Source organism: Labrus mixtus, chromosome 4, assembly GCF_963584025.1.
Source record: "Labrus mixtus chromosome 4, fLabMix1.1, whole genome shotgun sequence".
In the NCBI taxonomy this organism is placed as follows: domain Eukaryota; kingdom Metazoa; phylum Chordata; class Actinopteri; order Labriformes; family Labridae; genus Labrus; species Labrus mixtus.
Window position 1 is genome coordinate 7295511 of NC_083615.1, and position 27899 is coordinate 7323409.

The 27899-nt window shown below is 40.3% G+C and overlaps 2 protein-coding genes across 4 annotated transcripts; one reads left to right on the forward strand and one right to left on the reverse strand.

The window, feature by feature from the left end:
• The first annotated feature begins 411 nt into the window (after nucleotides 1–411).
• Nucleotides 412–22058, forward strand: eps8l2 (EPS8 like 2). 3 transcript variants are annotated; one of them, XM_061035485.1, is made up of 21 exons: nucleotides 412–643; nucleotides 4058–4108; nucleotides 4559–4605; nucleotides 9374–9438; nucleotides 11108–11269; nucleotides 12283–12432; nucleotides 13450–13529; nucleotides 13699–13808; nucleotides 13950–14017; nucleotides 14127–14253; nucleotides 15396–15484; nucleotides 15591–15665; nucleotides 16714–16862; nucleotides 17230–17398; nucleotides 17498–17532; nucleotides 17625–17730; nucleotides 17991–18110; nucleotides 19003–19078; nucleotides 19200–19368; nucleotides 19799–19931; nucleotides 20941–22058. In XM_061035485.1, exons 2-21 carry the CDS (start codon nucleotides 4062–4064, stop codon nucleotides 21016–21018), a joined length of 2055 nt encoding a protein of 684 aa, XP_060891468.1. In that variant the 5' UTR covers nucleotides 412–643; nucleotides 4058–4061; the 3' UTR covers nucleotides 21019–22058. The 3 variants fall into 3 exon arrangements, with proteins under 3 accessions (XP_060891468.1, XP_060891469.1, XP_060891471.1); XM_061035486.1 differs by lacking the exon at nucleotides 412–643 and adding an exon at nucleotides 1921–1924; XM_061035488.1 differs by lacking the exons at nucleotides 412–643; nucleotides 4058–4108; nucleotides 4559–4605 and adding an exon at nucleotides 9161–9276.
• fads2 (fatty acid desaturase 2) lies at nucleotides 21200–27732 on the reverse strand. The gene is made up of 13 exons (XM_061035495.1): nucleotides 27535–27732; nucleotides 26697–26935; nucleotides 25390–25500; nucleotides 24878–25075; nucleotides 24685–24786; nucleotides 24482–24607; nucleotides 24333–24393; nucleotides 24177–24253; nucleotides 23942–24039; nucleotides 23212–23308; nucleotides 23055–23134; nucleotides 22540–22665; nucleotides 21200–22368 (listed from the first exon to the last, which is right to left on the reverse strand). Exons 2-13 carry the CDS (start codon nucleotides 26895–26897, stop codon nucleotides 22317–22319), a joined length of 1329 nt encoding a protein of 442 aa, XP_060891478.1. The 5' UTR covers nucleotides 26898–26935; nucleotides 27535–27732; the 3' UTR covers nucleotides 21200–22316.
• Between the last annotated feature and the right edge of the window lie 167 nt (nucleotides 27733–27899).

The window sequence follows — 27899 nt, forward strand, 5'->3', positions numbered from 1 at the left end:
ATCAAGTATACTGTCTGCAAAAATAACACCCATATTAAGGTAGAGACATATAGTTTTATGTATAATTGGGCACAGACAGGAAAAACTAATTTTCTCTCTGGACTTAGAGTATCAAAGCACCCTAGAGGTTACAATAGGACAATTCGAGCTGGTTGTTGTTACCTCTAAAGGTTTAAGATTCATTTATTTTTCATTGTACAACAAGCGTTACTTAACGAGGGTCAGGCTTATATTCCCTTTGGGGCACTAAGAAAATCTGATTCATGCAGTGCAGGCCAATGCAATAGACGGATGGGACACATCCAAAAACACAGCATGCACAACAAACTGAAAACTGAACCCACCCCCGGTGAAGTGTCCGTGAAGCCCCGCCCCTTCAGCTTGAGTTACCTGCAGACTCACCTATCACTCACCTGCTCCCGCGTTGTTGCCTCCTCAGTGACCGTGTGTCTGGAAACCGGCAACAAACACCTGCACTCTGTGAGATTTACAGTCTTGGATTGTAACTTCAGAAGAAAGTGTGACAAATATCGGAGTTTACCGGTAATCCTGGTTGTCTGCAGGCTGCGATGGCTGGCTGACTCTACAGGCGCTGAATTGTCGAAGTTTTGTCACCAGAGCATCCCGTCCAGAAAACTGCACTGTGAGTTCATTAAAAAATAAACTATTACTTCCTTCCTTTTCCTCATTTTGTCTGTCTTCTTTTTGTCGATCATGATGCTAAAAGCGTCTTCACGTCAAACAGATTGGCATAGAAATAATTCCAATTGACAAATCTCACCTTTCCCTTAGTGACAGTCCTGGAGCTTTCCATCATATTAAACTTTCTTCTTCATGGTGCAGTTGCCTTGTCGCCTTCAACGATATTTATTCTCAATCTCAATGACACCTGTGTCTGAATAGTGAAGGTGTGGTTGATTGGAAATGCCTTATAGAAATTTTAGTTTTCATCACATTTGGAATTTTTTGTGATCAAATTGATAGTTTTTGGAAATCAGTCAATCAGCTCATCTGACTTACATGATGTAACTCAGATAATCTTTGCTTGATTAAAGTTGCAAGAGAGCAAAAAATGGCATATGGCAACCGTCTATTTATATCCCAATGCATCCTGGACTTAAATGACAACATTTAGCTCAGTCATGAGAGGTATGTGTTTTCATATGGTTTAAAGAAATGTTCAGGAATAACCTCATAACATGCTGAGAGAAACCCTGACTGCTTATCGGAGAGTACGCCTTTTAGCAGGGTTAGATTGTTTTTTTTCAGTGTGTGAAAAGAGTTACGTTTAATGTGAACAAATGACTGAAATCTGGGCCTGATGTTGTCTTGTATTTCTTCTCTGCACTGATTCATTGAATACATTGACAGCACCTGTATGTCCAGAATACACCTGTAACATCATTACCAGATGTCATAACAGTGTAATGTGATTCAGCCAGAGAGCTGCACGGCTTGAAATACATACAATCAGATAACTCCTCCTGAAAAGGCTTATTCAGGAGGATGGAGCAAAGTCCACATCCATCATATCAGAGAAAGCTCATATGTTTTCTTTTTTGACGCATTACATAAGCTATCAGGGGGTCAATAATTTCTAGTGTTCTTAAACAACATCAGATAGCGCTGATATTGGACTTGTGTGACGTAATGTTTACAGTCTGTGATTTGTGCAGTGTCATGTGGCAATTTGGATATTTCATATTTCATTCTTGAGATTTTAAGTTGACAAAAAAAGGAAATCATTGCTACAAATGACCATTCTACTTGTAAATGTTGTGTTTACTTCATTTTTGTTGTCAATACAGATCACATGACTGATACCACAAGCTCAAAATATGAGACTGTGTAGTCTGAGCCAACACACTTATTGCTCTCAAATAATGTTGTTGTCAGGCAAAGCAGCATGAATATAAACAGCACTTGTCACACCTCATTCCTTTGACGAGAGGGGAAAAAAGAGCCAGATATTATCAGTAGACTTTTAGCTTTTGAATCAGGCTTAGAATTACATACGAGACCTCCCTGCTGTCATGAGTGAGGCTAAGATAAGCCTCCTGCACACTCCACTACTATTTTTGTTCTCATTATTGTTGGTGTAATTACCTGTGAATAAGGGGGTTGTCATTATTGAACAATGAGCACCTCAGGCTGAGAGGAAGAGAGGTGTGCGGAGAGCCTCTTGCTATGAGGCTGGCAACTCATGACACCCAGCCTATCCTGCTCCGACTTCACCACCTCGCCTCCTGAAAACTGGCGGAGAGCCAGAGCTGGGAACAACAGGGTAGAGAGAAGATGACCAGAGAGATAAGAACAGAAAGAGGAAGTCTGCCTTTTGTGCAGAATTGACTAAAGTATATACAGATTAGTTTCTGTGCTTATTTGCATTTCTCAGTTCTATTTTAGATTACGCCTAAATCCTATAACAAGTGTACGGTGTTACTCCACATGGATCTGATTGTTATTGTTACTGTAGTTCTGGGTGGGAGAGGAGTTATGATTTGGCCTTGCTTTGTTTCAGATGATACAAAGGGATGATCTGTTTAGGGGGATTATGTTTATGATCTACAGGGAGATAAACTTGAGTGACCGCAGCTGTTACCTGTTCGACTGTTTACATTGTGAACGTAAGTGCTGTTTACTGCTGCTCATTATGCAAAAGCACTTCTATAGCTGAGATAGGAGGTAAGGCAAGGCAAGAGAAAGTGGCTGCTTTTGAATGCCTTCATGGACAATTGTTGTTGAGTTATTGCTATTGTGGGATGCGAGGTCAGTAGCTTACCTTACAGTATCCCCGACCCGTCCCCAAATAAATAATACAACTGAACGAGTTACTTCAAGTGATACATGAAGTCGCACAAGGTAAAAGGTGATCGTTATCTCCCGTGTGAAACGAAGCCCACTCCAGTGTTGTGTAACAGCTCATTAAGGTCCACAGTGAGAGCAGGCACTGATACAGTATGTGTTTGCTGTGAGCCTGAGATATATTGTATAACCTCGTCAGTGCATGCCTTGACAGGCAGTCACCTTCAGGCCCAGAGGGAAAGGTGTGGGACAGGTTGGCTCTATCATTCACTCATGGAAACCTGTCAGGTTTAGATATAAAGATCCTTTACATACTGCTATGTCTTTCTCTGTGTACATGTTAATTGTTGTTTTGTTTTTTTTGTTTTTTTTGTTCTACTGTGGACTAAAATTGTGTAACAAATGAGTCCAAGACAAATTTCTCTTGGACAAAATAGTGTTTCTATCTATCTTACTTTATCGTATTGTATCCAATTTCATTGTATCGTATTTTATCATACTGTATTATCATACTGAACTGTACAATACCATACCGTACAGCATTTTGTATCCTTGAGGCCATTCTTCTCAATAAATAGTTAACATGGATGGCTTTAAAAAAAACAGCTAATTAATTAACTGCAAGGTATATAGATATAGACATTAACAGAGTGGATCTAATTACACAGAGCATATCAGCCTGCTGTCTGCTGTTGTCCCAGATCAGCCCCCAGACTAGCACCAGTACAGGCCCAACACCTGGCTCTCAACAGAGGAGCAGGCTGTTTTTTTTTAGACTACCCCTTAACTTGAATTCACAACCTTGAATAAGAACTTTTAGCGTCTAACACTTTAACTCCAACTTCATTTAGGATCTCACCAAAAGAGTAAAAAAAAAAAGTGATAAGATACACACAAGTTATATTTGTTTTTTTTATTCCTGTATTAGAGAGACGTGACAGTGAATAGAGTCGAAAACCAGGAAGAGAGAGAGAGAGAGAGAGTGGGGAATGACATGAAGGAAAGGTTTACTTGGTTTAGGTTGGATTTGAACCTGGGCTGACCTCTTAGGGTAGGACTATGGCCTCTGTGCATGGATCACGCAAACTAACTGCAGCAACAGGATTTAAAAGGTCCTCATGGATAAACAATGCGTGTTTGTTTTTGTGGAGAGAATTTTAACCCTTCCTCCTAGCCTCTGCCCTCTCTGTCTTCCATTAACACTCACCCTGATTCCTTCTCTGAAATGTATCCTCTCTGTTCCTTTCTTCAGGTGGATGCCTGAAATCATGAGTGTCCTGGGACCTCAGTCGAGGCAAACCAAGTAAGTGTCGCACACATTCCTGACTCCCCTAACATTTACCTTTCTGATTGTGTGCTGACTTACTGTCACTCATCCCAGGGAGAATCGCTTACCTGGTATGCAGAGGGTGCTGTGGGTCAGGGACCTTGGGCACAGAGCGACTCTGTTGAGAATTGTTTGCTTTGCCTGGGTTCCTGGCTCGAGCCTCCCACACACAACCCCCCCTTCCTCCCATCTCTCCCTTTTCCACTCTCTCTCCCTCCCTGGCTGGTCCATATGCTCAGAATCTCAGGCTAATCTCATCCAGTCCTGGCTTGTCTGCTCACTGTATATCACAAATATTTTTGTTGCGTTCATGAGAAGTGACAGTGCGGGAGTTTCAGAGGGTTTGGGACACTGACATCCGGAGGTGCAGGGGGTGAAGATGAAGAGCATGCAGCGTAACCTCGTTTCTTCTTCTTGTCATTGCAGTGGAGTGGCCAGATCCGACAGCAAGATCAGCGCCAAGGCCCTCTACGGTAAGCGACAACAGAGGACGTTTTTTTATTCTTGGCCCATTTTCAAGACTTTAATTGCTCTTAAATCTACCCTCATTTATCTAGCATGAGTCATATACTGGCTGTTTACAGCTTAAAGGTTACAAAGGTCGTACAGTCGTACTGCTTCCGGCATACAGATTCTTCATTATCTATTATTATTACTATGTTTACATTTTGACAATATTCAAAACATGTCTCACTGTCACGAAATCAGGGACATATTTTCCTGATGGCTAACTTTTATTGTAGTCCATAGAAGTATCCAAAATAACTCAAAGATGAGCCTAGTATTTCACTGTGACATGTTTCTTCATTACGGTGACTAAGGGCACTTCAGTCAGTCCTTCATACTTCGTCTTGCAGCTGCAGCCTAAATGAGTGTTTATCTGCAGCTTGAAATATACCCTAACTAATGCAAAGTTTGCTCGTATTTGAGCAATGTTTGTTCTTGGTGTTTTACTAGTAACTTTTGTGTATTTGTGACCAAATAAAAAAAAAAAAAAGCATTTTCCATATACTGTACTTAAGAACCAAATAAGGCCTATATTGACGGCCTTATCCTTTCACCCTGCTCCAAACTGTAAATCCTCAAGTTGTGAACGAGTACTGTAATTCACTCAAATCAATACATCATTCAATTTGCAATGCAAATGACTGGTCAGGAAATCCTGCTCTCTCACTCTGCTGCATGCTGCTGCAGCTGCACGGCCTTGCTGACCTATCACAGTCTTCTCCTAAACACACACACACGCACACAGTGATAAGTGGGGGCCAAGGTCCTGCTGAGGGGCCCTGTGGAGCTCTGGCTGCTGACTGTCAGACACTGAGAGACACAGGAGGCGACTGGGCTCCCGAGGGGAACATGATTTTACAGCTCAGTGCCAGGCCTGCACAGCTAGCTTGGATTTGTTGTCAGATGCATCTCTCCATTGTTGTTTGTCTGCACTTTGTATTCGGGTTGTGTGCAGGCTTTTTTACATGCGTACATAATTTACTCCGTCGTCTGGCTTCATTGATAGGTTATGACTGTGTTAGAGCTCATACCATGCAATTTTATTTTAGCTGTGGCATACTTGTGAAAGGGTGTGTGTGTGTGTGTATGACTGAAATGTGTTATGTTGTATTGGTAGGGTGTGCCTGTTTTCAATGTGTGGTTGGAACAGGGTGGGGATGCCAATGTCATGTAGGTGAATAAAGGAAGCATTGAAAAGTGAAAAGGAAGAGGTGGACTCTGGCCCTCTGGTCCTGCCTGTACTACCTCAGACATGAGCTCACTGGTCCCGGGCCGGCACCGCCTTCCTCACTGTAACATAGAGGGACACTGTGCAGCACATCATAGGCTCAGATAGAAACGTACACCAAGGTATGACAGAACAACCTGCTCTTATGCACGGCTTCACCGTTCTAAATATAGAATGGCCTGAAATGACAGACGATGCTATTGTTGGGATGCAAGATGTTCCCTTACCGCCTGACTGTGCAGCTTGTTGTCTGTGAAACAGTCTTGTGCTATAAGTCATCCAGATATCCACAGGAAACACCCACTCCTGTGATCCCTGTGAAATATCTCTGTTTTTTTTTTTTTTCCATTTGCTGGTGTCATTCTGTGTGGCAGATGGTCAACACTACCTCCTCTCTGCAGGATGAAAGCAACGTGTCTGTCTTCTCCAACCAGAGTGGACAATACTGTGCTCAATCCAAAACAGGGACACATACTTGGTTCGCTCGCTCCTCGCTGAATAAACATGTAGAGGAACAACAGCAAGAGTCGGAGATCAATCTCCTGCATGCAAAAACTCATTACACAGTGCTGGGTAGCAGACAACTGATGCAAATGTTGCACACGTTCCTCCTACCTGATCTATTTGTTATCAGCAGCAGAGAGGCAGCAGCACATCAGAAACATCATCCCAGGACTGATTACACCAGCAACCTTTTGAGTTTCTGGGTTTGTTGTTGAGGAGCATGTCTCTGTCAGGTCGAATGTGTTTGGGCTGCGAGACTGAGACTTGTTTTTCTTTGAAGTTTGTGTCCTTATTAAGCTGTGTCTGTGATGAATATACCTCTTAATTTCTCAAAGTCTGCCTTCGCTATGTAGCGCTCCTCTTGTTTGTGCCTATTTCTAGAGCTGTCAGGGGCCATAATTTACAAAGTCATGTTTGTGTAATCATCATCAAACAAATGCACAAGGTAAACCTTATGTTACCATTATTTAGAGAGATAGAGTACTTGATCAATCCCAGAGGGGAAATAAGACTGCGGTGAATTAAACTGAAATGTGTGATGATTCAGAATTTTCCAGTGACATTTGGTAATCCAAAGAGTGGCCTGTGATGACATCTGGATATGAGCTTGTGCCAACACAACCACATATTGTTTGTGTTGTTAAGCTGCTTGGACTCATTTAGTGTTATAAGGATTTGAATACATCAAATGAGACTCAAATTCAAGCAGTTCCCTGACACTATATATCAACAAAAATGTGCTTGTTTGTTAAGTAAGGTAAATATCAGAACTAGGTTTGTTCAAAAAATGGAAGTCATTAAGAGGCTGAATTATCTGATTGATCCAAGTATTGTACTGGTTTGATGATCTGCCAAGCAGCCATGTTTAGCGCCGGCCACTGACTCTGGAGAGTTCTGAGGATCTGCCCATCTGCCTGCTAAGTGGCTCTTATTGCAAGCTGTCGCGGCACTGTGAATTGATTGGCATAAAAGTCAGCCATTAATAAGACATGGAGGGAGCTCGACTTTCAGAACGACACCTGACGCTTGTAGTTCACCCGTGTAGAGCCGAGCAGGAAGGACTCAGCAGAGAGGAAATGGCAGGGACAAGAAAGACAAACTGTTGCGTCATTATGACACAGAGAGCTGTTTGCGTGGAAAGTTATCACCTTAGAAACCTTTTTTGTTTGTTTACATCACACTAAAATGTCAATAAGATCGCATTGAAATATAGCTCTGACATAGTTTTTGTTAAGTGGCGCACAAATGGCAAGGCTTTTGTGTCACATTCACCGCAAAGCACATAAAGAGAAATATGGCTGAATGTCTTTATGAAAAGAGATGAAACGGAGTGGCATCAACATGTTGACTCTATTGGGTGGGGGACAGAGAAAAGGAGACCTGATAGGAGACCTGGCATCGGAGTTGATGGGAACATGCTATCAGTAAACCGTAATTGTTACCTGCAGACTATTCACCTGGTAAATAGGTCAATGAGCCCACTGGCATACTCATTCAACATCGGCCAGTTTAAAGCCATGGTCCCAGCCAACAGTAAACACAATCCTGACAACTCTGCTGTTTAAAACATTATGTTTCACCCAGTTGCTGCAGTGTTTCAATTAAAACTCTGAACTTAATAGATCAAAATCTGTTTTCAATTTCTTGTACTTGCAAAAAAATGCATTTAACTTTAGCATCTACTCAGGGGCTCACAACTTTGTTACAGTTATGTTTTGGGGTTTTTTTTGTCTTAAGATGGCAGCTTTTTTTTCTATTAACAGAATAACTAAATTAATTCACTGCCCAGCAGCAAACAGACACTCTTCACAACTAGGTTTGAAACAAAGAGGTTATATTGAGGAATTCATGATTTTGCAGAGACCAAAAACAGCTAAAAAGAGAGTGAATGTTTGACTTGTATTATACTAATCTGTTAGGGAAAAAAAAGTCTTATATTATCATGTTGATCTGTTTCTGCTGGATTGGTCAACAAGCACATTTTCACTGTAGTTTATTGTATCAACTTAAAAGCTGACCCAAAAAAAAAATCTTAGCACCCCCAGTCCACATAACACACTATGAGAAGTCTTTTTAGGTTTTATCATAATACTCGTGGTTGTGATTTAAAATGAGCATTTTCATTTTAAATTAAGGTTATTCTATTTTTTTGTCACACAAAACTATTCAAATCAGAATATTCAATCTGTGTTAGAACATGTTTCCAGCAGAACCATTATTATTATTATTATTGTGTGGAGTTGTATGGCAGAATCAGATCTGCTATAATCACCTGAAACAACTGATTTAAAATCAATGGCTGTGCTATTCAATAGTTTTATCCTTCAATGATAGCATTTCTGGCTAAATCGAAATACTTATTTTTCCTACTAGAAGGTTACCTTTGACATGTTTATAACAATGAGCCACAGATGAGGAAATGAGCATGGTGCTGCTGAGATGTTGCTTCATTGATCTTTGACACTGCTGTAAACCTGATTGCCAATAAACTTAGTAGTGGTTAATGTGATAAAGGAAAAATGAAATCATAAAGTCTTTTTTTTATTTATTTGTGATTTAATAATTAACTTTTCAGAGTGACCTGTTTGTAGTTTATCTAAAAGATGGAAAAATCACCACCACTATAAGATATCTGGCAAAAAAGAGCAACTTTAGATATGACCGCACTGATGATTTATTTTATGTGTTAATAAATGATCATGAGTTCAGTAGAATCGTCTTGCTAATTCTTGAAGTAAATGTGTGAATATCTGCCAGTGTATCTGGCCGAGATCTGGTGTCAGCCCATGAAACCCAACATAAAAACATTACGTGTCCTCTTTACTTCCTTATTGCCCATCTGGTCTCTACAGCTCGCACCTTTATGTTTGTTTCATTCGTTCAAACGTGAAAATGTGGGCTTCAGGTCAGTGTCACTGCTGGCTGTTTACATTGTTGATAGATAAATGGCAAGCTGGGGGATTTCTCAGTTTTTAAATCTGTTTTTTTCTTCTTATTTACAGAACAAAGGAAAAAATACTCCAACTCCAACTATATCATGCATGAGACGTCGCAGTATCATGTTGAGGTAAGCTCTGCTCCGTTTCTCTGAATAATTCAAGTTAAGTATATCATTAAGACTATTTCTGTATTTTATATCTGTAGTTATTAATGTTTGGGAAGTGATTAAATGCATATTTATCAGATATCAGGTATTAGGACTGAGTCTGGAAATTAAACGATTCAGTGTGATCAGTGTTTGATACTCATAACCTAAACTCAATATTTAGGTTAGAGATTATTTTATTTGACCAGAAATTAAATATTTAAGGGAACCTCACTTTGATACCAGACATTAGCATTGTACTATGTCCTGTTTTCTTTAACTCCTTTAATGTACTGTGTTCATATGTTTTCCCCTATTGCATGTGGTACCTCTTCACCTGCCCTGTGACTTGAGAGGTGGAAAGGCATGGGAGATATAAAATGACTCGACAGATAAGGGATCAAAGAGCAACGTTTAAAAGTGTATTAAATTGAACAATAGATTTTGGAAATCGAATGGCTGGGTTGTTCTTGATACGTTGTTTTAAATCTCAGAACCATTATGTCTTCATTTTGTTGCTCGGGAGGAGCAGAGGAGGCAGAAAAAGACAGAAGACCTACTTGGAACAATTTCTTAACACACCTAACCATAAACTATCAATATGACAAAATAGAAAAGTACAAGTTACTATAAATGTAAAATAAAAATAAAGGTCCCTACTGTTATGGTAGATTGATCTCTTGCCCTGAGATAAAAAAAAAAAAGTGGCTCACTGGTTAATCTCTGATTTCACCTCGCTTCAGGAACTCTGTCACAATAAAGCAATCAGATCTGTGATTGCAGGAGTGGGTAGCTGGTGTTTAAGGTTGGAGTTGTGCTTTAGGTCAGGGCGAGGTGAACCATGTATGTGTGGATAGTATTTCTCCAGATGTCTCTATTATGTCACATGGGCAGTTGTTCACAGATAACAGCCTAGCAGGCAGCGGTTCAGTGTGGATCAGTGGAAGTGCCTATAATGCAAATTTGTTATCAGATGACAATGACAGTAAATCATAGAGATGAATAACACTGTCAGGTTGATGCATAGTGCACCAGTTCATGTTTTCTTACAGGTGATATCTGTAAGAAAACTCGTCTCAATATAAACACAGTAAAAAAGGCTCACATTTAGGTAATAGTTTCACTTTTTGAGAAATGATACTTGGACTCAGCCTAGATTTGCTAAGCATTAAGATGTTAACATATGAAGCAGCCTGGCTTGGTTTTATTACCAATAGTAACAAATCTTTATCATTGTCTACATTTTTTATTAAACAATGTACAAAATCATAAAAAAAAATGTTTTAAGGTGTTTACCTCACAGGCTTAATTTCTTTGCTAGGAGCAGTTGCTAGAAAGCAAATGGAGACAGGTACTTCTAACTTAGATTAGAGATGCTGATACGTAGACTTTATTTCAGCTGTAAAAAGATCCCAAACTAGCTTTCCAGTCTTATTGCTGCGCTAAGGTAACTGGCTTCTTGCTCCGCCAACTGACAGACGTGGTGGTGTCATTTCTAACAAATAAACCTTTAACAAATGATACAATTTTACTTTATTACAGTCAGTTAAATGAGACAATGTAGGGCTATATTTTTTATTATTCCGGTCAACTTTCAAAAGCACACCGACCTTGGGACATGGAGTTATATTTCTCCCGGTTTCCTCCTCAGCATCTATCCACGTTCATTATGGACAAGACAGAGTCCATCACCACGGTGGATGATGCCATCAAGAAACTGGTCCTTCTGGACTCCAAAGACAAAATCTGGACCCAGGAGATGCTCCTGCAGGTCACCGACAAGGCAGTCAGACTCCTGGACTGTGACACACAGGTACAGCTATACATCTGTGTTTTTTTATAAAATCATTGTTACAGTCAACAACTTGTGGTATAGCAAAACCTATTGTTGGCATGAGTAAATATATGTGCTGTCTAGTAAAGTTATACAAGTATCACGTTCTCACATGGATGGATTCATAATTTTTGGCTTTTTTAAACTGAAAGATTGCATTAAAGAGTGCATGCATCATGTCTGGAGGACGCATGTAACAGAGACTGTAAAAGCTTAAAGATTGAAGTTGAATTATTGGACGTTTTGGGTAGTTTGAAGTATGAATATCTCAACCTCAGTGAATCCAAATTAACCATCTCTCTTAAGTCTTGCATTTGTCCTGTATAGTAGTACATTTACTCAGTGAATTCTTTATGTTTTAGTTTTAAATGGTTATAGTTTAAAATGGTTATTATATGAAAATATATATGATGTATCATTTACCAGGAGTGTGTCATTAATGGCAGAAATTAATCTTTGACCCTGAAGCTACAGATCCATTAATATTAGATATGCTCGGTGGGGAAATACATTTATTTTCTTGCATAAGAGTTTGGGTAGTAGATTTAGTCTCTCTCATTTCTTATTGTTGCACACAAACAAAGAAACCTGCTCAACCAGCTGCCAGTTAGCTTAGCTTAACTTTCTTAGCTGTGTCAAAAGATTTGCACCCAACAAGGTCAAGTCAAACATGAGTGAGGAAAACAATATGTGGATTAATGAGATTTAGAAGATAATTTTCATATTGCTGTATAGAGCCATGCTAGTTGTGCCTCCTGTCTCTAGGCTCAGTGCTAGGCTATGCTAACTGGCTGCTAGTGATAGCTTTTAATCTGCTGTGCTAAAACAAAATGTTGAAGTATTCCTTTTTATTATGATATGTTCTACTCATATTTATTTTAAAGTCTATTTCTAGTAGTGTTTCATCTTATTAAGGATACCTTATATAATACAGTATGTGTCGTTGTTTCTCTCTTTTAACCTCTTATGGTTCCTCTGTTGTGCTCTATCAGGAGGAGTTGGAGAACTTTCCTCTCCCCACCATCAAAATGAGCCAGCCGGTCCTGAATCAGACACGTTACCCCTCTGTGCTGCTAATTGTGTGTCAGGACAATGAGCAGCACAAGCCAGACATCCACTTTTTCCACTGTGACGAGGTGGAGGTGAGTCTGAGTTTGACCGTTACAGGCTGGGCTCAGTTGCCGTCCTTTCTTGTCTGTGCATGATCAGTTGGCTTTGTGTTTGTGTCGCTTATAAATCCAAGCTACTGTTGTTGCAGGGCAACAGGGCCAGGTCAGATTTCAGCACGTTTGGTCGCAGTATGCTTGTGTGTGTGTGTGTGTGTGTGTGTGTGTGTGTGTGTGTGTGTGTGTGTGTGTGTGTGTGTGTACGGAGAAATTTTCACAGATCTTTCCCTGAAGTAGTGTAACACAATAACTCATCATAAAGACAGTTGCCTTCTGTAGTTCAGAACGACTGCTAATATAAAGAAATGCCTTGTAAAAAATGTGGATCATAAAAGATCTAAGAGATCTGAACATAATGACCTTTGGATTTATCTCATAACTCTGGCTTTTTATTGAAAGACTATAAATGTAAGTGGAGTTAATGCCCATTAAAACGGTGATACTCCTGTCATTCAACGAGATGAAAGAAAATAAAAACTTAATGTGGTTTTGGAACAGAAAACTCATTTTTTTGTACAGAGTGCATCAAAAGTCATATAGGCAAACAACTGGAAAACTATTTAGCTAAATAGCGAAGGTAATTTGTAGATTTTAAGGTGCAAAAAGTTCACACTGCTGACCTTTCTAATGGGATCCACTTCCTGAGCTTTGTGGTTAAGATGATCAAAGAGACAAAGACTGATAAATAGGAATGTATTTGATGTTACTCTTAAAATCTAATCTAATCTCTATCTGTCGGCCTATAAATCAGAAATATTCAGATATATTTTATGAACAGAAACAATTCACCCTGCATGCCAACAACAACAACATACTCTTCAAACAGCTCTTAATTGTTCACTGTGTTCCCGTTAGAGCTTGCGGTTTATTTTATCGCGCAAACCTCCGCATGCAATTTGGATTCAAAAGCTGCTAGGGCATGGCTTCCAGTGAAACTGTGTACGAGTGATGTGCATCCACTAAAACATAGAAGTGTGATTTCCCCTTTTTCAGGCTGAGATGGTTCATGCGGACATAGACAGTGCCGTTGGAGACAACAGACATGGGAAGAAAATGAGGCTTCAGACACTGAAGTGAGCACACACACACACACACACACACACACACACACACACACACACACACACATAAATAAACTTGCAGTCATATGGAAGTCAAAGAAAGTGACTATACCTGTTATAAGAAGTAAGCTTACTCATTGTTGTGTGCTGTAGGGTTTAATGCCTCCCTCTCTTTCTGCAGGGTGAACCAGGAGAAAATGAAGCGCCACAGAGAAACCATCCTCCCCCCCTCCTCCCCTCAGGGCCCCACACCTGTTGCAAGGGGAAGGGTCGCAGCCACAAACACACATGGTGAGAATAGCTGTGCACGCATACAAAAAAATGCCCCTTTTAAACACAGCTCCTTTTTTTTATCCAATACTCTTGTCTCATTCATATCAATGTGGGTTTTTTTTGGTCTGTTCTTATGTCCTTTTTTATGGACTGATATAGACAGACGAGCTTCACAAAATGACTCCGAGTCACATGAAAAGCTGGCTCAGCGCATTGAAAAAGATGTGGTGAGTGTATGACACCTGTCAATACAGTACAGGGCTCTTCCAGAATCCCATAATGCCCTTTTCTTCATGTTAACACTAGGATTTGTCTCCCCCCTCCATCCCTCCTCAGCAAATCCTCAACTGTGCACTGGATGACATTGAGCTCTTCGTGGCGCGGCTGCAAAAGGCAGCAGAGGCTTTTTCTCAACTCAACCATCGCAACAAGAGTAAGAAGAATAAGAAGAAAGGACCAGCAGGTCTGTCCCCCTTTCTTCTTCTTCTGTGGTGGCACGAATGCAGTGACAATATGCTCATATTGCTCACAATGCAATGTTTGTGTCTTTTTTGTGTCCTGTGGCCCGGGACTCTCTTCCAGTGATGCATGTGTGGTACAGTAACAGTGGCCAGTTTTGTTCAGAAATATAATGCTCATCACTCAGCTATAGCATTTTTCAGGTAATATTCTTACACCTGAGTCATGCTCTGGAAGTACTGATATGGCATATTTGTGTCATGTTACACCCACAGAACCAGTGGTTTGAATTTGTCATTATCTGTAAACTTCTGTTGCCATGTTTTGTTGTGTTTTTAAATTACTTGGTAAATATTTGCAATATCAAAAGGTGTATATTTTAGCATGTAGATGTAGATTAAATGAGTCAAAAGTATCAGCAAAATACTGGACTGAAAGTAAATAATTGTATGATTCCCCTTATTATTCCTCTGCAAAGTTCTGACACTAGCAATGGTGTGATGCTGTGTTTTTATTTCCTCATACCTCACTGCACGTGCTGCATACATGTGACTGATTCTGTCTGCCTGGTCAGGGGAAAGCACACACATGCAATTTAGAAACACTTTTACCACGCATCATTTAGAGACAACAATATTAGAGTAACACACATTTGTGCTTCCCCTAGATACAGAGACAGATGTGCTGGAAACAATATAATCTTTGTCTAGACAATCAGGTTCTCAACTATGAGGTGCAGGATCAAATGCCTTGTCACTTATGGAATTTGAAAGAGTGGCCAATCAAGTGCTTTGTTTGATTGTTAAAAAATGAGTCAGTCTGACATTTTAAAAATGCAATAATTCACATATTAAAAATTACATTTCTTGGTTTGTGAGAATATTTGAACCTTTTAGGTCATGAGTTGAGAAACCCTGATGCAGCACATTATTTCTCACGCTCTTTTACTCTCTGGCTGGGCTGAACATCTGTGAAGCTGTTCATTAACTAACCAACGATGTATTTCACTTTAGGCACGAGTCATGAACTCTAAATTAAATTCAGGTTAATAACTATGACTCCAGACCAGAGAGTGAAACCAGTGCTCTGTGTGGTCTGGTAACTCTGCAGTCCCCGTGTGGTCATTGTTGCTCTGCTTGTTTACAGAGGGCATGCTGACCCTGCGGGCCAAGCCCCCCACTGAAGCAGAGTTCGTTGATAGTTTGCAGAAACTGAAGCTGGCCTTCAACCTCTTGGTGAGATATCACAGCTCCTAACCCTTCCGTGTTTTTTAGTCTCTCTCACTTTCTCGCCTTCCTCACTGTCTGTCTGTCTGTCTGTCTGTCATTGTGCCCCCTGCAGGCCAAACTGAAGAAACACATACAGAACCCCAGTGCATCTGAGCTGGTTAATTTCCTCTTCGGTCCCCTGGAGCTGGTAAGAGCTAGTCATTTGTTCAGACCAATTGACAGTCTATGGTTTGGACTCACCCAAACAGGTTTATATGAATGAAGGCGGTTACCATGTGATGTCATCATCCTGAGTACTTGGTGATTTTTACTGTAAAAATCTGTCAGGTTTACAAATACAGCCTGTCCTTACATACCTTCAGTGTTGACTGCTGGTTTTTCTTGGACATCTGACAGAAATACAGTGATCCCCCTTACATTGACAGAATAAAATCATTTCAGTGTCGTAGACAGACATTCCACTAATTGTTCTTTTGGGGCACCACACCCAGCGACGTGGCTCAGGTGCAGCCGCTCTTATGTAATGTTGGTTTTCTCAAGCCACAGTGCTCAGCCACACCTTCGATACTGCTGGATGGAAAACACAGAGACACTGGGATTAGGCTCCACGCTGATATGCTGCCTCAACCTCTGGACATGTTGGATTTTTCTTGATAAGGTCAAGATAAAGCCAGAGCAGTAATATTCAAAGCAATGTCTCCAGGTCACTCTATCCCTGACAATAATTCTCCACACACAAAAGCTTCAAATGCATGTGTTTGTAAAGACATTCATATTTGAGTGTATTTTTAGAGAGAGAAAGAGATTTTTGTTGGACAGTATCTTGCTGTCAATATTGCATCCTGATACTGCTACATTTGACTTATTTTGGGCTTTTGTGCTTTCCAAAAAAAGTGTCTTTAGATCCAACAGATGAAATATTATAAAGTTTAATTTCTTCAATTATTACGTGGGCTGAATTTCAAACCTCATTACATTTTCAGGATTGGCCTGAGTGTGTCAAGAGAACTGAAAGCTTGAAAAAATGTTGAGATGGCAACGTTTTGTCATGTCTTTAATCTTGTTAACTTATTGTTTAAGAGAAATTGAATTTACTTTCAGATAAGAAATTGGTACATTTGCTTATTTAAACGGTGTTTAAGAAATGCATTCACATTAACAGTATCAATGCAGACTCAGAAAACGTTTATGAACCAGAAGTTTTGTGAACAGATTTGCACTGAATGCATTCACAGGTGCTGCAGAGCTGTGGAAGTCCTGAACTGGTGCGTTCGATCATTTCCCCTCACCTTTCCAAAGATGCTGTGGACTTCCTGCGGGGACACCTCAGCCCCAAAGAGATGACCATCTTTGAGCTGCTCGGGGATGGATGGACCAAACCCAGGTACAGAAACAGCTGCATGTCTGTTAATTGATGCTTACATACACTGATTGCAGTGAGCTACCATTCAGAATGCTGCTCTGTTAAGGATGACCATTTTCATCTAGTTTTATTACATTTTGAACCTCCTGTGTTTCCTCATTTAGAATTAATGATGGCGTTTCCTCAGTACCTGTTCTTATCTAGTTTACTTAGTTTTTGGATTGTGGGATAGAGGTGGGGGAGGGAGTCATGTTGTTGCTGTTTGATTTATGTGGATGTAAAGCACTTTGTGATACATTTGTTGTATGAAAAGTGCTATACAAATAAAGTTTGATTGATTGATTGATTGATTGATTTGACCATCCTGTTCCTCCTCCTCCTCTTGCAGAGCAGAGTGGCCGAGGGATCAGTGCGCTCCTCCTTATTACCCAAAGTTTCGTAATGGCTGGGAGCCAGCGGCAGAGCTCTTCAGGACAGCCCCGTGGGAAACAGAAGGACCCATGGCTCATCCGGGCCCACCCACCAGCCCAGATTACAGAAAACACTCAACTGAAGATGTAAGGGTCGTGTTTGTTAGCAACTAGTCTATATCAACTATCTCAGATCCTAACGACTAGAACTGTGGCTAAACTTTCCTCTTTTTTTTTTTTTTACAGTATTATGGAACTCATTCTTCAAACTCATCCAATGGGCAAGCAACAGTGTTCCTCACATACTTTTCTGTCTCTTTCAAACACGTAAATATATGAAACAGGGATGAGAGGATACCGTTTGTCTTTACAGATCTTATAATGGGATGCCCCAGAGACGCAAATATGCCAAAATTCGCTACCACTTCGTAGCAAGGAACGCCAACGAGCTGTCAGTGCTGCAGGATGAGATCCTGGAGGTAGAACACAAAGTCATATTGGCTTGCCCTTCATGTGATTATTGACAAAAAAAATCAAACGTGCAATGTAGCATTCGATAGCTTCGAGCCTTCGTCAAGTTCAATAACTCAACTTTGCTGTGTCTGCTGTGCTAAAATTGTAAAATTGACCAGAAGCACTAAAGCAGATTCAGTTGTATTTAGAACAAGAGGTTGCAGAAGCAGAACTGCAGATCTCAGTGCTGTGGAGCGAGATGTGAAATGTGAAATGTGCCCCACAGGTGATAGAGGATGACAAACAGTGGTGGAAACTGCGAAATCGCAGCGGCCAAGCCGGCTACGTCCCTTTTAACATCCTTGACGTTGTGAAGATAGAGGAGCCGGATGCCGTGTTCAGCCAGGTGACCTGCTGCACATACATCAAATGCATCAACATTTCATTAATAAACTATCACCCATCAAAGTTTTCTGGTAGTTCTGTTTAAACGCAGCTGTTTTAGCGATCTATAATAGATGTTATGTCCTGGCAGAGAATGTCCAGTCACTGAATTTTAGTTACAGAAAACGTTTTAAGGTCAATATTTGATATTAACATACAAGGCTCTCTGCAGACTTTAAACCCAGTTGACCAGCATGCATTGCAGCCACAATATGTCATTTTAACCTTCTACCTACAATGTCTCAGCATCACCTCCGTCACTGTGCCTTCAATTATAATCCGTATTTCAAATGCACAAGTGCAGAACATTTCTGTTTAAATTTCTTTAAATAATCTGGACACAATCAGATACCAGCTGTGCTGCAACGTGTGGAATGATTAAAACAATAAATGATACCATCTGTACTGTTAATAGTCTGCAGTTGATGATAGTAAAAAATATTATGCATATACATTTTATTTTAACCATAACCAAAAATGTAACAGACTCCAGGAATGTTTTAGAATATCTCTGAGCAAAGATAAACAACAGTGTTATGGGACCTAAGAAAACTGATCCTAGACCAGTGCGGCTTTATGTTTAAACTCTCTGCACTTGTTGTGCAGCGATAGGTTCACACCCTCAGTGAAACCCTGAATTCCTACAGACACCCACTGCATGTATTCATGCAGCATGCAGGTTCAACAACACTGCAGCAGCTCCTGCATGCATCTTCTCTTTCTGGTGTCAAATACTTTCACACACATATTTTGCTTTTGGCTCCTGGGCAAAAATGTATCAACCAGAGTGAAAGACAAACCAGTTTTTGTAATAATACTGGCTGTGTTTGGGTTTCCAATGTTTGTGTGTGCAGCAAGGCTACAGGACGTCGCCTCCTGGTACCCTGAACCATGGAGACAGCTTCAACAAGGGACGAGTCAAAGACAAAAGTGAGTGCACACAAACAAGTCAACAACATCAGACTAAGGATAAGACATTTATTTAAGTTGCTTTTACAAGTTGTTGCTCCTGTTGTGATATCTGGTACCACCCTGTTCCTGTGTGCTGCAGTGATGGATGAAGTCAACAACGAGTTATTGCTGAAGATCACTGCTAATAAACAGCCGCAAGCCAGGAAGTTCCGTGTGGAGCGACCATCAGGCAGCCAAGTACCACTCACCTTTGAGTCAACCCCGGAGCAGGTGACCACATGGCTCAAAATGAAGGATTTCTCCAAATCGTAAGTCACCCATGGTGCTCATCAATCCAGACAATCAAATGACGTTTATAGAAGTTTTCCCTGACACTGAAAGTATTAGAAGCCTATATATTTGGCTTTTATTTCATCAGTTTTAGAGCGCCGTCAGTAATAGATTTCTGGTACTTTACTTTATGTCAGACATTTGTGATTTATTGAAAAATACTCTTTATGTTGTGATTCCATCAGGATCAGGCAAATGTTGCTCAGGTTTATTACCAAATACCTTCCAATGATTAATACAGCTGTACTTTAGGTTAGAAAACACTAGAAACTGAGATGGTGAACATTCTCAAAATGATATCTACTCAGTGTACTCAGTAGTTGAATGTATGTTAAATAAAGAAAACCAGTAATATGTTTTGTGAGATTGGGTGTTTGAATACTCTCTTCTGGACTCTCTTGTTTGCAGTACTGTTGAGTGTTTGGGGATCCTGACCGGAGCTCAGCTGTTCTCTCTCAACAAAGAAGAGCTGAAGGCCGTGTGTGGAGAAGAAGGAGGCCGTGTGTACTGTCAGGCCACCGTGCAGAAAGCACAACTGGAGGTCACTCACTCACTCACTTGTTAGAGCTTGCAGGATAACTGTTTCCCAACTTTAAGATAAAGCTGTTTATGGGTAATGAGCACATGTTTAAACAGCACTAGTGTCTACCTGGGCATGTGAGGACAAAGACTATTACAGGTGCAGTTTAAGGTGTGGGTGTGCATGTGAACGTTATAATTAAAAACTGTTAAAAGAAAATGATGAAGAAAACAATTCCCAACAGCTGGATAATTACACTATAACCCACAGACGTGACACATATCTCGACTTAACCATACAGAACTGGTCAAAAGAAATACCTAAAAAGCAATTACACCAGAGTGTTAAATCAAAATATAAAGTGAATGAATCCGGATGAGAATGGTATAAACTCTATTCCGGTAACTACTTACCTGTATTAGAACTAATTATTGTTTTAAATTAATTTATGACACGTAATTACATTTAATACATCATCACTGAGCATAATTACATTATTCAAAAAATGGAAAAAACTAGCAATGAGCGCTGACTCAGGTGTTTTGAGAAGTAGGAAGTATTTTCAAAGATGAGTAAAATCTCAGGAAAAAGGGTCTTTCCCATATTTCTAAAAATATTTTGTATGTAAGATAAAGAAGATGCTTCTGTTTGTCCTGGTCTCCTCCTCACCTTTACACTCAAACAGTTTAACAGTGTCGTTTCCATTCTTTCTGATTATCCATTCAATGCCAAGTGAAGACCTGTTATTTATCAATTCTTAACAAGCATTCATAATTATATTTTACATGTATCCATTTTTTAAGCATCCATTTGTATTGATTATGCCGTGTCATCCTTATTGATTCCCTCAGCATTAACAGAATCATTCACTGTGTATTCTCCTCTTTTCAATGCTCTATGCAGGTTATTGTTTACAATGTATTCACTGTTATTGACAGTTTTATAGGCCTAATTATTCCAGTGTGGCTCCTCAGTATTCATTTTTTTTATTTTTTAAAGGAAAGTTAATGTTCTTCTTTTCCCCATACAGAAGTCCAGTGGAGACTCCGAGCTGCAGGAGATCATGAAGCGGAGGCAGGAGAGGATCAGCTCTGGAGGCACAGACTGATGGAGTGTGACAAACCCTCGTTCTTCCTCTCAGCTCTAACTGCAGCAGCTCCCTCAATCAGTCGACGGTTAATGATGGCCTCCGAAATGTTGTATACATTTTTAGTTGTATATTTATTTTGTATCAACCAATGTGTATGTACAAGTGTTTTGATGATGTAATTATAGTTGCTTTTGTTCTCTTAGCCTCGTGAAATTCTGTCGTATGAAATGATGTCCATATGCATAATGTACAGTATTTGTGTGTGTGTGTGAATGTGTGGACGTAATGGACGTACCAATATGTACAAGAACAGTCCATGGTTATGCTTATTGTCCATATTGCAGCTATCTACTGAATGATTTGTAGATCTTTTCTTTTTCAATTTAAATATGTGCCAGAATTTGTGACACATTTTCTGATATATAGCCAATAATGTTCATATTACTGTGTACAGTTAAAACACAAAATAGAGCACGCTCTATAGTGATTCTACAGAACGAGTTGTTGCTTATATTCAGGATTTGGGCGAGCTTGCAGCACATAGACAATGTCATAATCCTTCATGAAGTTATTGTCAATATTAGTGAGGTACTATCAGTAATGTGTTCTTAAGCAGCATGATATGTTATGTGTAAACTGCACTCTCTCTCACACACACACACACACACGCACGCACACACACGAGTAATAACAAGCAAATGAGAGTGTGTTGTTCATGTACGAATACTTAAATGAAAGTTTTGACAAATATTTGTGGGGGGTTGTAAATATCATGGGGCACACATTAAAAAAAGAATACAATTTAAAAAAAAAACAAGCTGGGTCAATCTTTGAAATCACATCTGTTTTGTTTGTATATTTGTCTTGTGTTTGTCGGTGGATTTATTAGTCCAGAGGTGGAAAACAAATACAATCAGTAAATTCCTTTAATGTACTCTGTAAGATCAAAACAAGAGCAGCAGGTTAAGTTTACAGATGCAAATCAAATGACGTGTAATTGTCATGTTGTATTCTTTTAAAGTGAGTTTCATTTGAAATAAAGAAAAAGAAAAAAAGCATCACTTTAAACACCGTTTTTACAAATGTATTTATAACACGATACAAACTGTTGTTGAAGACACTGTAAGGTGATGTAGAGAAATCCTGAGAGTGCTAAAAACACTGCACAGAATCCCAAAAGACTGAATTGTACTCTTACATTAAGAAATGACTTTCACACCAATAATTACATTATAAAACCAAACAGATACAATCAGTGTATGATGCTGAAGAGGAGAAAACAGCGCTCCTTCAAGGTGCAGTGTAGGAAATCCAACTCATTTGTGGAGATATGCATCCAGCCAGAGGTCTCCTGAGTGTTTCAGTGACCTGACAAAAAAAATCAACTACTAAGTGTTTTGTCTGTATTCTCACTGTGGCTGTATTATTTGCACTCTAAGCCTTTGTTCAGGTAATCTAAACACAGCTGCTGCAGCCGAACCTTACAAACATCATGTGTTCCCTTTAGTACAATATTATTATCATTATAATAGAACTCACCGGATAACATCAGCGAGGCCCTGCCACATTGTTTTCACCTGGTAAGGGATGCCGTGTTTCTCACACAGAGAGTGGACAAGCGGAGCCACCCTGTGGTAGTTGTGCCGCGGCATTGTGGGAAACAAACTTCAGTGAAAAAAGGGAAGAAAAAAATCAATTAGAAAAATCAACTAACATGTTACCAAATGTTATTTACTGTCTATTGTAAACAGCTGAGTGAAACCAGATAAATGTGACACGTCCTTTTAGAGGTAAACTATATCACTCGAAGTAAGAAGTCTTCTCAAGTTATAATGTGCTGCATGTTTATTCTTTATAATTCATTTTCACATAAAATACAGCAGATTTGAAATTCATGAATGTATAAAAGATCCTCATTGCTTTCTTATTTCTAGATAATTTCAGTGAATTAAAAAAAAGAGTTAAAAAAGACACTACAGGGGTGTTGAATCTATTTCAAAATTGCTAACGGCTCCTCCTGAACCCTCCATCCTGATGTTCAATAATCGTCTTACTGGTGTTCGATTTGGAAGTTGAGGTGTCCACTGAACCAGTCATTGAAGCGGGACTGCTCAATATTGCAGGTGGCCTGTAACTAAAATTGGAGGATGAGACAGTAGAGTGAAAAGATAGGTGGTTTTTTCAGAGACAGTATTTAGAGGATCCAGTTACCTGCATGGTCAGCCAGTCTCGGTGCTTCTCGTGGTCGATGTCCATCGGCAGGTGATTCATCTGAGTCACCCACACGAACCAGTGACTCTCCAAAAACCTGCCGTTCATAAAACACACCAGTAACCCAAAAATGTGTGAACAAGCTGCATCGGCATGAAGCATCACTCATTCTCTAAGTTTATTTAACGACGAGTAATAAAACATCCAATGTTTTTGAACAACTTTGAGATGGCCCGTTTCTGAAAAATGCCTTCACCTCGCTCCTTATTGGAAGTTCAGGTGTCAGTGAATGATGATCTTTAAAATGGTCTGGTGATGCATTCAGTGCGTGTGTTGAACTGTAGTTTGTATAAGGGGTGTGTGTCTGTGTAGTTTGATGGCAGTTTACTATAGTACGACATTTATTCATCCACTGGGGAGGTACCAAGAGCTACCAATAGCAAACAGCAGCAGTGTAGTTTAGCTAAAAGAGAAAGCTAATTGCAATTCAAAATAGGAAAAAAATACACCAGGTTTTAAAAGAAAAGATGACAGAACATTTGAAGGCCTTTGAACAGCTGGAGTGGCAGCTGGAAGTTAAAGTATGCAAGTAAAGACATGTTGCATTGTTTTTGTTATCCGTGTATCAATAGGTAGTGCAGGCATCAAAAAAGAATCTTGGACAGGAGTTTCTCAGTGGATTAATGTTTCCAAAACAGTTTAGTTATTTAACATCATTTGAATGTTTTACCTAACAAAGCTGATGAGCGCCACAGAGCCCAGCAGGCCGTACAGAGGGAGGTAACAGCACAGGTAGCGAAGGTAAAAAGACATGGACCAAGCCAGATCCTTCACAAAGGCGACAGGGTTGATTTGATTAAAGATTATTCTGTTATTGTCAAAAAAATCACAAGCAAGCACTTCATTAACCCGCTCCCCTCCCCAACTCCTGTCAGCAAAGAGAACATCAGAAGACAGCTTCTCACCCCCCAGTCATGGCGGGAAATCATTGTGCGTATGATCTGAATGTGAAAGTAGACGGGAATAAGAAGCGGTGGGCCAACTAGAAGAGAGAAAAAAAATTGTTATTCTTACTCATTCATGTCACACATTTCCTTTTTTGATTAATCCGAGGAACATACCCAGGAGGAAGTACTGGTGTTGGTGGTGATAGGGCATGTATTTGATCTTCTTAATGCCGTACTGTAACAGAAGGTGATGCAGAGTAAGCACAGTGGCAAATCTAACGCTTGATTATACTGGATGTTTGGTGGGCTGTTGTGCTACTTGCCTCCACTGGCTGAGTTGCTCCAACCACAAAGACGTGCAGCATGTTGACATCAGGGTCCTTGCTGAAGATGTTGGGTTTAGCGTGATGCTGGAAATGCCGGTGGTTCCACCAGTTTGCAGACGCCCCCTAAGGAAAAAAAAGTCACTCAAAGCATTTGAACGCTTTTAAGAAAATAATTCTAAAGACACAAGAAGACACGTTACCTTTACATGGCCAATGACAAACTTTTGCAGCATGTGGTTCCAGCTAGACTTCTTGAAGACAGACAGGTGGCCAAAATCGTGCTGCAGCCACCCGGCCTGCGACTGGAAAAGAAAAGGGAAAGTTTAACGTATGAAGTCTGTTTGCTGCAGAGGTTAATTCACAATTCCTTTAGGGACAATAATGGTAAGTTACCTGAGCAGTCGCCTGCAAGATGGAACACAGGAGGGTCAGCGTCCAGCTGGTTCCCCAGAGCCAGATGATGAGCCAGGCGAGGGCCTCCAGCAGCAGGATGTGACCCAGGTGGAGACAGAAGAACAGAGGCTGAGCCCGGAACAAGCCCTCGCTCTCCGCCTGCATGCGTAAACTGTGGAAATCCTGTGTGATGGCCACCTGAGGAGAGAAGAAGAATTAGAAAGGCCATGTAAAACATTAAAAACATGTTTTCACTGATAATTTAATTGCAGCAGTAAAGAAAAGGACAAAAAGGCGTAAAGGCAGTTTGAGTCATTTAACGGCTAATGAAACATGAGTGTTCATGATCGAACTCTGTAAGACTCATGAATAAAACAACAGACCTGTGAACATCCCTGACTAACTCCTTTTCTCTTTTCCTCAGGTCTTACTCTACGTGTCACTAAAGCTTCCACATGAATAATAATGTAAGGTTTCTTTATACAGTGCTAACAATCTGACACGAAGCTCACATTTTTGTCCCGGTCCTGGCTCGGCTCTGACGCTGCCAGCACTCCGATCTGCAGAGGTTTCAGAAACTTCTGCACAAACTTCACATCAGGGTGAAAAGCAGTGAACGCCTCCTGGAGCACAAAGAGGAGAGATCCTGTCAGCGAGGCAGTAAGTAGGAGGATGCATTGGGATCAGATAAGTGAGAGTACCAACAGAGCAGAATTAAAACAAAGCCCTGTATAAACATTTATATTGAGTGATCCCAGAGGTATTACCAGAAAAACGTACTTCCGTATCAAATGTGGAAGAACAACTTCTGCCATAATATGGCCACTGTGAGGTGTGTTGTTGATATGGTTGGACCAATATGTTGATACAGTATTTTATTACTGTCCTGACTCATGTGATACAATAATCATGTTGTGATATTTTAATTAAGAAAAAAAAAGTGATCTAAATAGTCCCTGCTATTTGTTTTGGTGGCACCAATGACAAAAAATATGGTTATGTGAACAGTAGTTTATTGATCAAAAAAGTTGAAGACAGGATTTAAAAAAAAAAAAAGACAATGGAGTAAGGTAGTACAGAGGTGAAAAGAAGTTAAACTATAATGTTATTGTGTGTCACGTAACATGTATCCCGTGTCGTGTTGTGTCATGAGGGACCCTTTGATTGCCACCCCTAGATCATGTGGAAACTCCCTAAAGCACATATCATCTTAATAGTCTAAGTTTTCTAAAAGAGAACACTTCCTTTGCGATGTCTTTAACAGAAAAATGCAGGTAAAGCAGTGAAAGAGTGATCTCTAACAAGGGATAGACCAATACTGTATGTGTTAGACTTTTTTTTTTAAACAGTGTGTAATTTGACTTATTCTAGCCTTTAAAACTTGAAAGACACCATCTGAGAAGTTTGGATTTGTAAAATGTATCTGTGCATGACCAGACACCTCAATGAACTTTTTTTTAGAAGGTCACGAGCAAATATTCTGAACAGCTTTTGGAACGAGGGCAAAATATTGTACAACAAAGGTGAAATTCTGGCTTAAAGCGAACCAGATCTGTACCCATTTTCTGAACTGTTGAATATTACATTTCTGATTTGGACCACGGCTCTCAGACAAATGTATTGGAGTGGGATAGTATTTTCTAGTAGGGTCTTATTTTTAGAACAATGAGGTGGAGAGAGAGTATTCAACAGGAAAGCAGTGTACCTCAAAACAGAACCCAAGTAAAACCTTTTTGACTACTTTGCTTACATGTATAAACATCAGAACATCTACATCCTCATAAAATGTGTGCAGTAGAATAAAAAGACATGGTGTCACCGTGGCATCCTCTCCAGCGTAGTGGCTGATGACCCTGAAGCCTCCTGGGTGTCTTTTGGCCCACTGTGAGATGTTGTAAACCTTTCTATCGATAACCAGCCACTGGTCATTCCTGTTGCAGTGACTCTGCACCTCCTCCCAGGTGTAGACTCCAGCAGCTCGTCCCTCTCCTGCCTCCGTCAGCTGGCCTCCACCCCCCATCCTCAGTAGGCTTACTGTGTGTGGCCTGGATCCTCCACCTGCACAGTGAAACCCAGACAGACAAGAGTCTGACACCTGGACGTGAGACTGGTGGTTAGTGTGTCCTGAAGCCCACTAACAGACTGTGCAGAGGAGGCATTTACAGGAGCTTTGTAACCTGTTGCTCTGTTTACTGTAAGCACCAAGCTGATTGGTAAGGAAGACAAAGCGCAGGGCAACATCTTCACTAATAATTGATGATGAAATCCGACAACCAGGAGGCTGCTGATAAAGCAGGGCGGATTTCCCCATTTGACTTTGCATCGTTTTATCAGCACGAACAATAAACTTGAACGTAAATGCAACATGCTCATTATCAAATGGTTAAATTCAGGAGAGAGAAAAAAACCACACACAGCCTATATAGTCCAAGGTGTGTCTAAAACCGTTCCCTTTTTAACACAGCAGGGCATGCAGGCTATTGGTCGCTGATTTAATAAAAAATGCACTTTAAAGATAAAGATCAGAGCTTTTAAACTGCTAACAGCCTATCGATTAACGTTAACCGCTTATTAATCGATTGATTTTACAATAAGCTACAATGGCAGACGTCGGGTGGCAGCACCCAACATGAAGATGAAAAATATTTCAGACTTACAGAGCTCAGGTTTGGGCTTCTGTTCCCCGGTATTCAGTCACATTCACACACCGATTCACTTTTATTCACTCCCGTTCCGTTCACATCCATTTTAAACACCAAACATCCCACATTTTTATCCTCAGACTTCCCCCCCCAAAAAAAATCCACGGACTCATTCACCCACTCATTCAGTGCGAATTCCGAGCGGATCATTCGAGGGTTTGCGGGCCAATCGGCGCACAGTAAATCCTGGAGCACAGACTGCTGTGCAATAGGCTCAATAAACAGCTCATCTCAGTGTCACTGAGGCGTCTGTGTGCACACGTGGAAAAAAAGTGAAGGCTACACTTTCCTCATTTACAGGACTACAATATGGTCGAAGG